The 11,841-nt window shown below is 34.7% G+C and overlaps 1 protein-coding gene across 1 annotated transcript; it reads right to left on the reverse strand.

Annotated features, from left to right (window-relative positions):
• Positions 1 to 895: 895 nt before the first annotated feature.
• LOC113302050 (MND1-interacting protein 1-like) lies at positions 896 to 3,904 on the reverse strand. The gene is made up of 3 exons (XM_026550894.1): positions 3,749 to 3,904; positions 1,940 to 3,638; positions 896 to 1,643 (listed from the first exon to the last, which is right to left on the reverse strand). Exons 2-3 carry the CDS (start codon positions 3,593 to 3,595, stop codon positions 1,137 to 1,139), a joined length of 2,163 nt encoding a protein of 720 aa, XP_026406679.1. The 5' UTR covers positions 3,596 to 3,638; positions 3,749 to 3,904; the 3' UTR covers positions 896 to 1,136.
• Positions 3,905 to 11,841: the final 7,937 nt, after the last annotated feature.

Consider the following 11,841-nt stretch of genomic DNA (forward strand, 5'->3'; position numbering starts at 1 on the left):
GCATGATACATGTGTATCTTCCTTTCCCTGGGAACTAGTAATCCTCAAGACGAATTGAGGATAGAATCCTATATTAGGAAGGATTCCTTGTTTAGGATAACTTCCTAGTTTAGGAAGGAGTATTGTTTTGAGCAGTATTCTTAGTTTAGGTAATATGCCTAGAAAAGGAATTAGTCCTACAAAAGGAAATAGATTCCTAAGATGTTTAGCTCATAACTAAACACATCTAGTTAGTGTGTTCTTGATATTGACGCACCTAGACACGGAATTCTAGGCACATAAAACCTAGAGAAAGTTTGGAACAATATTTGTGCAACCTTAGCAAACAGTTTAAGGTTAATCCACTGTTAGAGAAGATTGTGAGCGTAACAAAGAGAATTGTAATAGTTTTCTTGTTCATAATCTAGAGAAGATATTTTCTTCGAATCTGGTTTCTAGCGTGTTTTGTTTTCTAAGTTTCTCGTCTATTATTATTCTGAATTCCGCCTTTATAGTAATAGCTACCAAGGTACAAAGATCAATACGTATCACCATTAGCAATGTTGGGATATACAAGTGCTCCCATGTGATAGCATATTGTACTGAAACATTGGAGAACCAAAGCATAATCAAATAACAATTAAAAAGTAAATGACATCACACTATGTATGGAACAGATGAACATGATTGGTAGAAAAGAACAGAAAAGGAAAAGAACTTCCTGCAAGGAAATCATGAAATCGGAACAAAATGGCAGAATGATTTTTCAGAGAAGAAATCACATCCATTAGACCCTTGTTGTCAAAATGGTGCTACTTTTCTCAACTTATAATCAGTTTTTCTTTTCCGACTTATATTTGTAAGTGGTCATAGTATAGAGAATAAGAACTTAATTTTTGTAAAGCTAGTCGCAACGTCAATCAAGCTTATTTACTACATTCAACTACTCCAGATATTTGAATGTTTAAAAGAAGATGTTCCAGAGTGAATTCGTTCTTTTATTTGACCTAATGATGGTATGTACTATATAGACTCTATGGACTTTATAGATCAAAAAGAAAGATGAAGACGACAAACCAAATGAGTATATGAAAATGTAAACTATAATTTAGAAATCAACCTTAAGATGTCTTACTTAGTTGCAAACCTAGATCTGATTATGAGCTTGCACCATAAACATTGATCCTCTGCTCGACCTGGACCCTGCAACTAGGGCAAGTAGCTTTACCCTTCTTCCCATAATCATTGCTGCAATTGGCACACAGAACTTGGTGGGCACAAGGTAGGAAAACAACCGAGGCTTCATCTATCACGCATATTAAGCATACCCTGTCAAAGTTTGTTTCTTTCTCCGATGAATCAAGCAATTTATTCAAGTCATGAAGTACCCTTGCATTGATCTCCCTCTGAGGTTTTGCCATCTCAGGGTCTCCATTTGTCTGGTAGTTAACCTGAATGGATTCCGCAGATGCCCTAAGACGAGATAGTTCTTGTTTCAATCTCTGGATGTCATCCTTATGGCGCTGAAAGTCTATCTCTACCTTGCGACGCAACGCCTCCTGGTTGCGTTTCACACTGCCCTCGGCTGATTCCTTTGATCTCCGTTCCTCCTCCACTTGTGACATGACCAACTCTTTAGCCTTAATTTCCTGTCTCCAGTTCACCTGTAATTGATCAGGGGAGAGATGAAGGAATGCCCTAATAATGGATAGACCAAAATCCATATCCAGAGTCTTATACAAAAGCAAATCAATGTATTCAAGACCACCAAGTAGTGTATGGAACAAATTACAGAACCCCCTCAGAGATTCAATGGCATGCTTTAGTAACAGAAATCATTTGGCTAACTGTAGGAGTAATAAGTATTACTCTTCAAGCTAGATTTTAGTTTATTTTCTTTAAAACCACATATACGGATAGTGGAAAAATGTATAAGATAAAGATAGTATATTTAACGGACCTCGGATTCTTTCTGAGTCTCCTTTATTCGAACTAACTGTCGTTGTAGCTGAAAGATCTTCTTTTTTTCCTCCACAACTTCCTCCTGTAATTTAGCTTTCTGCTTCTCCCAAGCCAGAAGCCTCTTAAGGCATTTTTTCTCTCTCTTTGCAACCTCCAAACAAGTTGTAGCAGACTCTGATGCACTCAGCTTGGAAGCTTCCATTTCTGCCTTGATCTCCGCATTTTCATTCTCAAGCCTTCTCACAGCTGCATTCGCACGGTCGACTTGGCCACTTGCTTTTCTCAAAGCGTTCTCCATCTCTGACAGCTTCTTCATGGTAGTGTCCTCCAAAGTCTGTTTACCTTTTTTCAGGCGCTGGGTCTCCTCTCTTTCCATCCTTAACATCTTAAGCTCTGTAAGATCATGACTGAGCTTTCTAGCAGCTTGCATTGCTTTTTGGTGGGCCCATTCTTTACGATCTTTCACTTGTCCCTGGAGTTCCCTAATCTGATGAGCAAGATTCATTATCATTTCACTTTTTGAATCAATCCCACCATCCGGTTTAGCATCAAGGCTTATGTTACCCAAGCTGCTCAACACTGAGCTCACCACATCCGGATTCTGAGTGTCACGAGATTCCTCATGTTTCTCTGATGGATGTTCAGAATCAGCATGAATTCCTACAGGTGCATCTCCAATAGACAAAGAACTTGGAAAGACCCGTGATGATACAACACTTGATTTTGATTTTGCCCGAATTGACGCTGCAAACATAGTTACATTCCTTTGCAAAAGTGACTTCATTGATGGTGTGAGATTGAACCTCTTAGGGCATTTAATATCTCTTACCACCGCAGTAACATCAACTGAAGAAGGATAAGATCCGCTAATTGGAAATTCACAAACTTCACCAGCTCCAAATCCCCAGCCACCATGAAACCGACATAACCCAGGAGGAATCCCAATTGGATTGGAACTTGCAGTAGTTTCCCCAATTCCTTTACTACTAGTAACAGTACCAGTAGTAGTAGTTGTAGTAGAATTATTTGACGAAGGTAAAACCGGTATCTCCATAGTACTCGCACGACCTACATGAAGATCACTCATAAGGAGACACCACATTGCATCTCCTTTACTCAAATTAGGTCTAACTTGCTGAAGCAAACAAACCATTCCTGCAAGAGAATACTCTTCTAACTGCTTTAAATCAATAAAAGACGAATCGGGTTCATCTGAATCCACATTACCACTATTCAAATAAGTCACAGAATTATTCAGAATATTTGTTAAAACATCCATTCCACCATAACAATGTCCATTATGCAATATCGCTTTTAGGACATGCTCTTCATCATAACCAAGACTAATAAGTTTAGTAATAGCCTCATTATATAAAAATTCAAGATTCTTTAACAACAATTCCTCTAATTGATCTTCAGTACAATAACCCCAACCACTTTCATCAAAATTGGGGTTACGGTTTCTATTTTGATCACCCCCATTATTATCAAAATGATGATGATGATGATGTTCAGATGGTTTTAATGTTAACTCAGGATAAGATGAGGGTGGTTTTACGTGCTTTTCAGGGGGGGTTTGTTCAGAATCTGATTTTATTGCTGATCGAAGCTTCCGATGATTTCTTAGATGCTTTTCTCTTACTGTACAACCCATTATACCCAAAGAAGAAGATAACGAGAATCACAAATGAAGAACCCTAAAAAGAGAAACACAAAAGAAGGAAAAAAAAATCAACTTTTTCGAAATTGAAGTTAACTTTTCGGAAATCGATAATTATAAATATGCGATACAAATTTTCAATCTTACCAATTAAATTTATAGAGACTTGCAACCTTCGTTCGCGTTTGTGATTCAGATGTAGAGATAGAGAGTAGCAAAGAGAGACTGGGAGAAGGAGAGGAATTTGAAGACGGCAACTTATAGATAAAAAAACTTAAAGATCTAATCCTATCAGGTTCAAAATGGGTTCTAGTGCATATTGGTCCATTTCAAGCCAATGAAATTAACATTTAATCCCTTTTTTGTTGTGCTTTGGACGCTCTAGTCCACCCCTCTCAGACCTAGTACTGGCTAGTCCAAATCTACCCAATTTAAAACGAGTTAGTCCATTTATAGACGATTCAGTCCAGAATTGTTATTTTTTATGACAAAAATATCCACCAGTTAAACGTGATATTACTTCTTAAAATTCAGTTCTCTATTTCTTCACTTCATTTTCTTAGAAGCTCTTCCTTTCCAAGAACAAATCCTAAAAACTAATCTCGATATTTTCAACTTCCAAACATAGATCTGAGAATCAACTAAATACTCGATTCAATTGAGTTCCAAGCCTAAATCGTCATCGTCATTTTTCTTGAGGACTAATTTCAAATCTAGGAAAAAAGTTGATGAGATTCAGTATCAGCAGATTAATTTGTGGATTTCATCATTATAGTCGCTTTGAAAGGTATGTTCAATCTGTTCTTATAATTTAATTTATCGATTTCTATATCGATTCCGGAAAGAAAAAAGACAATTTCATAAACTTATTGATTCAATTTCTTCGAATTTCCTATTCGATTAATATCATAGTTTAGATCTATGTCACTTTTTAGGAAATTATTGCTTATGTTGGGTACACAAAGTCAATTCAAGTTTATTAGTTTAGATTCGAAAAAAATTCTTTGTAAAATATCATAAATAGTTGTTAATCTCAGCAGTTGTCAGTTTATAAAAATTGGGAATCAAAATGTATTGAAATCATATTATTCTGTGGTTAAGTGATACACAATGTAGTTATAGTTTCTTGCTAAGTTGTTATACTAATGCTGGTAGGAACTGTATATGTGAGATGGTGATACACATCTGATGACACATCATTTTTGTTTCTTATGTTCTATTGTGGAATTTATGTAATTGCTTGGAGCAATTAATTATGAGAAAGGGAACATGCGATGCATGAGACACAATTGAAGATGACAAATATGAAAATATGATGTTAAATTTGACAGCGAAGTGGTACAGTTCTCAATAGTTTCCATACATTTAATTCTAACAGGCCTGGGCTAAGGAAGGTCTTCTTAGAAAGAAAAATAAAGAATATTGCGTCCTTTGGGTATGATTTTCTAGCATCTTTGAGAGATTTCTCCCATTTTTTGGCTTTCTTAATCTTCAATTACCATGCTAATCTTAAGACGGGTTTTCATTGTCTTGGTAACCAAGTTGGTTTAACAACACCAACAGATGAGTTCATTTTTTAAACTGTATTTTCATATATAATAATACTAATACCAAACCAAGAACATGGGTTCTCTACATTTTGATTCATATATTTAGATAAATGTTTTCGTCTAATTTTATATTCTCTGATAATAATGCTTCCCTATGATCATTACAGAAAACACGCAGTTTAATAAATAAGTGGATGCTATCAAGGGTTTTCTTGCAAGCACTTTGTTTCACCCTGTCTGAGGCTGTGGCTGGTTAGTCCCTTTAATCACATTATACGCTTTACTTAATCCTTTTATAAACCTCTTGATCTATACACCAAATTTATTTTTATTTGAGTATTGATAAACCTAGGTTGTATTTGTTGAAAGCTTACGGCCACTATTGTAAAAAAAGTGTACCATTTAAGTTTTTGGTTAGGGAGTTGGTTTCTGCCGATGAGAAGCTTCGCGCTCCAGTGCTTAGATTATCTAGTATGCCTTCTATTTTCAACCAATGATACCAGCGGAACAAGAAACTACATTTTGTTCTCGTTAACTCTTCTAATGATCCGTTTTACTTAGTACCTAGTAATTTGGCAACTAGCTAGTAGAATGCCTTGGATTCACCTGAACAGGTCTAGGAATGTGGTCGTTGTTATGTAAAATGAAACGGTTAATTTTGTAACAGATGAATGAAATGGAAGTCGTGAAATAAAGATTTTTTCACTGATTAACAGATTCAATTTGGTTGATATGAAATTAAGAATTTCTTTTTACTACTGTGTTTTAAATGTAATTTTTGTCTAACGTATACATAGTTGTATACATATTGATTCTTTTTGTTTACTTGAAGTTAAGTGACTCTTTATGAACTAGGGTGTATACAAACTAGCAGACATATGAAAAAATGACTCCATAAATATGAAAAGATATTACTCCATAACCTTATGGTTGTGTAAATAAATAGGATGTACAAACTGTTGCACGTGTGGAAAAAATGACTCCATTAGCTTATGCATGCGTAAATAACTAGGGTGTACAAACTGGTGTACATACGCAAAAATGACTTCATAAGCTTATGCTTGCGTAAATAATTAAGGTGTACAAACTGGTGCACATATGAAAAATTTACTCCATAAGTTCATACTTGCATAAATAACTTGGGTGTACAAACTGGTGCACATGTGAAAAAAATATTTTCATAAGCTCATAAAATTAGTTATTGTGAAAAATTCCATGTGAGAAGTTCCTTAAAGCACATGGGAACTCTGGGTTGGGAGGAAAGAAATCGGTGAACACATTTATGTTATTTGCAGGGTTCCCCAATCCATTGGGTTATACTGTAAGTTCTGTAACTATCGTAAGTTTTGTAACTCTTTCCGATTCATTTTTCTTAATTTAACGTCCATTCTAAAGAGCATCGATAAAATATTAATGTTTTGTTTTGCTAATGTGCATAAAAAGATCTCATGTATTTTAATTTTTCCATTCAATTTGCATGTTGCACAGCTTGATCGATATGTCAGGAATGATGAAGCAGATACCACCATTTCCAGTGAAGATGAATGAAGATCTAGCCAACTCCATACTCCCAAGGTCGTCCTTGTCCATGCATTAATAACAATAACCACAAGATATCAACTCTTGTCTCCTTGATTTTTTGGTTGGAGCTCTAGCTTTACCTTTATATATGCCAATCATTGTGTTGGTGGATTGATTTCTTAGGCAATATTGGTACGTACCCTCCTTTAGCAACCATGAGTACTTCTACAACATTTTAGATTGATCATTTCTTCTGGATTGTTCCTACATTTTTAGGTACTTTAAATTTTGAAATGAATTCCATAATGCTAAGGTTTTTAATGTCAACAGATTTATACACACGTTGATTCTTAATGTGTACATAATTGTACACATGTTGATTTTGATCTGGGTACATAGTTGTACACCTGCTGATCGTTAATGTGCATATAAATTTGATTATGGGATTATAATTTTTTTGTTCGCTTGTAGGTCCTGATGATAATAAGGAGATTATTTAGGAGATATGAGGGATGAAATCCAGTTCATCCAACCAGTGGAGCATTTTGGGGGTATGGGATTAGGGATTGGATATGGTGTTGGTTGGGTACTGGTTTTGGTCCTGAGATTATTGGTTATGTTGGTGCTGGCTGCGGTGTTGGGTCTAGTGTTGGTACAATTTTCCTGGTGTTGGCATTGGTCTTCCTGCTATTTTCCTTATTGAATCTCCATACGAAGGTACATTTCTCTTCTTCGAGTTACAACACTTAGCGTACATGACTTTTGTAAAACACAATTCTTAATGTGTACATATTGGTACACCTATAATATTAGTGTACATTGTTGTACACACGTGACATAAATTACAGGTATACTGTTTCCAAGGATTACCAACTACTTTACATATCAACAGGTGACACCAGAGTGAATTGTTTCCAAGGAGTAGTGATCGTGTTTGAATATTTATGTGATTTAGAAGTTGAAGACCGTCAAAGAATGACAAACAAGAGTCGTAAAACTTTATGTTAGGGTATGAAGTAGGCTTGTTATTTTGAAAAATGTTTTTGATGTGGTTTTAGTAGAGAAGAACATAGAAGAAAATGGATCGAGTGTGCTGGTGTTATAGGTTCGAATTTCTGCTAAAGCATTATTATTGTATGCTTCCCCAACGAACCACAAGCGATCCCGAACCCTGCCTTTGCGTTCTTCAGTCCATTCATGCGACATGTGCAACTCCAAAACTAATCAAGTAAGGTACACAAGAAATTTCCTACACTAATCAATTCTTTGTTGATATCTAGTTTTTGTCATGTTTTAACTTGCCAATACACTCTCCTAACAACATTATGTAGTGAGGAAGATAATCTTAACTTTCTTTGAATGATTATTTGTATTTCAGATGTAGGTAAGTCGAATTTACTCTTTCGATTTGACTAGGAATAAGTTCAGTCTCGAAACCAAGTTATTGCGTGGGCTACTAGGAGTTTGAAAGTTGAAGTTAAAATAAGCAAACCTCAGATTTAGGACACTTTTGGTTAAGAATGGTTAGTTTTTTTAATCTTTCGCTATATGCAAATATTTTGGTTATTTATCAAAAGAGTGATAAATAAATGTAATTATGTAATCAAGTAAATGATATAAGAAGTAGCAACTTATTACAAAACTTATTAGTAGGAAAGAAATGTTGCAGCACTATGTGCACTTTCTAATATACTCCCAGATTAGATTACATAGTATAATATTTGTATTTGTTATCTAATATCTCCCAGATTAGATTACACAATATCACTTTTAATCCCATTTGAATCGGAAGAAGTTGCACATGATACTAGCATTTGAATGTCAGATGTTAATTTAGGAGGTATAAGACTGATAACTTGTTGGGACAGAACAAGGTGTATTTCATTTTTTAGGTTGTTGTAAATGTGTACATAGTTGTACACCATTATCATGTCTCATTGATGTACGTCCTGTTTGATGGGTATTTCTTAGTTGGTTTTTGTAGATGTCTACATAATTATACACCATTGTCCAGTCTCATTTCTATACAACCTTTTTTTTATGGGTATGGATATTGTATTTTCTATGTTTTTGTAGATGTCTACATAGTTGTACACCATTGTCCTGTCTAATTGATATACTACACGTTCTAATGTTTATGTATGTTGGATTTTCTATGTTTTTGTAGACGTGTACATAGTTGTACACCATTGTCCCGTCTTCTGGATATACGGCATGTTCAATGGGTATGGATGTTGAATTTTGTAGGTTTTTATAGATGTGTACATTGTTGTATTCCATTCTCCCGTCTCATTGATATATGGATTGTTCTATGGGCATTTATGTTGGATTTTCTAGGTTTTGGTAGATGTGTACATAGTTGAACACCATTGTACCGTTTCATGGATATATTACATATTATGTATAGGTATTATAATTGCAATTGTTTAGTAATTCATTGTACTGGGATGTTTTGAAGCCATATTAAGTTTTTGCAGTTAGGCCAAAAGGGATTAAATCAGTAACTGATTAACTTTTTACTTTGTTCATTTTCTTGCTTTGTCACTTATGTGGTTGTCAGTGCAAGGTTAATCACTTATTTTTCAAGCTGCGAATTCTTATGTTTTATTGTTTTGTCCTTGATACAGGTTAACTGCTAAACCAACCTATACAAATCCGACTACTAATCAACTAGAGCTTGGCGTGGTTGATAGTTCTGATAGTTTGTGTATACTAGAGTGGCTGTTGGCTACCAAGGATGTTGGATTTTCTTGATTTTTGCATGTGTACATAGTTATATATTAGTGTAAATTAAAAAAAATTAAAAAATGAGAATAATATAGTCATATGGGTACTCTTTTTGTAGCTCTCGGAACGAGCTTTCCGAATATATCAAGTTTGCGAATTTTGGACAAACGGTTCAAAAGATAAATTGTTTTTTAATTATTTTTATGTTAATTAAAATTGCTGACATCATCATAAGTCATTGTGGACTAAACTGCAAATATTTGGACTAAATTGTAAATGATAAGGTTATTAGTGTACTTTCCTATATTTTGGATTAATTTGTACCTAGTTGATTCGGACTTGGACTGACTTTTGGACTAAACCGTATTTTTTCCTGAAAAATATGGGGTACACTTAAGGTGAAAGGGGATGCGTTTGGATCCAAAAATACCACACAAACTTGCGAATTCGATCCCATCCTAAATCCGAGCCTCATACTCATCGGGGCGAGCATTTGGCCGGGAATCTGTCGATTCGGCCAGGACCAACTGTATTTTTGTAGATGGGTATATGGACCATTTGCTAATGGATTGGATGTGTATGAATTTGTTGAAATCTAATGAATTATGGATTGGGCCTAGGTACAATCTTAAAAAATCTGTTGAATATCTGAATTTATTAGATTAAAAGCACCGACCATCAATATTCCATTCCTTTCTCCCATTTATTCTCCGAAGACATATAAAAAACATAAATGGGAACCCAAAATGTAGCACAATTACGACAACACCTTATCTCTTATCAACTGTACTCTTCATATATCTTGCTCGACCAACCACAAGAAATTTAAATATACAATTTTTATTAAACTTCTTCGGTATAAATATGAAGTTCATACATTTGTCTTTTGCCAGATTAGGTATTCTTTTCATGTCATACTTGATGATTTTATAACAAGTCTTATGGTGGAATTCAAGCTATTCCAAACTTGGAAAAAGTATGGAATATCAAGTCTAATGGCTTCTCAAGTTGGGGTAATCCACACTTTTTCCAAGGCATGTTCTAAGGTTTCATGAAAGATAACCTGGAATCCATAAAAGTGCTAATCTGAATCGCGTTAAACGCTAGCTATTTCGAACCACGTTCAATCTTGTAGTTGGTTTTATTTCTAAATCTAACAGTCTCTTTTTGACTGTTGATTTTGTGGGCCAAGATTGAACACGATTTGGAATAGCGTTTTGGAATTTATTTCACCTTTCACCATTGAATTTGATTTTTCATGATCAATTCCAAGTGCTTAGGTGTCATGGAATTTGGAAGATGAAATTCTTTCACTATAAGACTTGCTATACAAGACTAATATATGTGTAGATGGATATTTGATTTCAAAAGTATACCAAAAACATCTTATTTCAAAGGGGTTCTTCCAATTTTGAGTAACTTTAAAAGTATTACACTTAAATCCAATTTTAAATCCTTAAATAGTATAGTCTCATTTCCAAAACAATCAATAAGCTCATGGTTTTTATTTCTTTATTATAAATTTTAATTATAAAACAGATCCACATCATCTGCATCCAATCTGTCCATCCATGAAAATCCGTAGGATGCTAGTTTGGGGTGAAAAATGTGGATGCCAAATTTGAAATCCGCAATGAATTGGATTGGATGTGGATGTGGATGGGGTGAAAGATGTTTCATATACCGACCTATGCTCACTCATATGACATGCACAAGACCCATCCTCAGTTTCACAAGCATTATGGTCCCATATTCCATATGTCTTCCTTAGCCCCACGGGATGGTATTCTATAAAGGCCTCAATCACAAGTCCAAGCCTATGAATATTATAGAATGTATAAGCACCATATTGTTGAAGAGGTGATCCTTTAAGCCTATGTAATCTTAGCTTCAAAGCTAAAGATTCCACGATGATTTCCTCAAGTCCCCAACTTGAAGATTCTATAAATGAAGCGCAATCTATTTCTCTAGTGTCTCTTTACTTATGTTTTTAGCTTAGTAGTGAATTTATCTCTATTTGGTTGTCGAAGCTCACTTTTAAAACAACAACATTTTTCCGTTGACTAAAAGGATTTTAAAACCCAACCTTATGCAATCAGAAAAAAAAAGCTATTTCATTGTGTTTAGTTTAATTTTCTTTATTATTCTTTAAGTTTATGGTCCGTTCATTTCATGATACAATACTTATTTATGCTTTCAGCATATCGTTCAAGTTATTTTATGTATCTTAAACTCTTTTATTTCCTGTGCACTTTACTTACGCAAGATCACGACAAGAGAAGTTGTTAGAGCATAGCTCGGTTGAACTCACCAAGCATTGATATGTCAAGGTTGGTTGTCATATTTTAATATCAAAACTCATCTAGAATCGCTTGATAAATTACTAGAATCAACTTCGTTTAGGTTAGACCATAAAGTCTAGGAATGTTGAGACCAAGTATT

Source organism: Papaver somniferum, chromosome 8, assembly GCF_003573695.1.
Source record: "Papaver somniferum cultivar HN1 chromosome 8, ASM357369v1, whole genome shotgun sequence".
Classification (NCBI taxonomy): domain Eukaryota; kingdom Viridiplantae; phylum Streptophyta; class Magnoliopsida; order Ranunculales; family Papaveraceae; genus Papaver; species Papaver somniferum.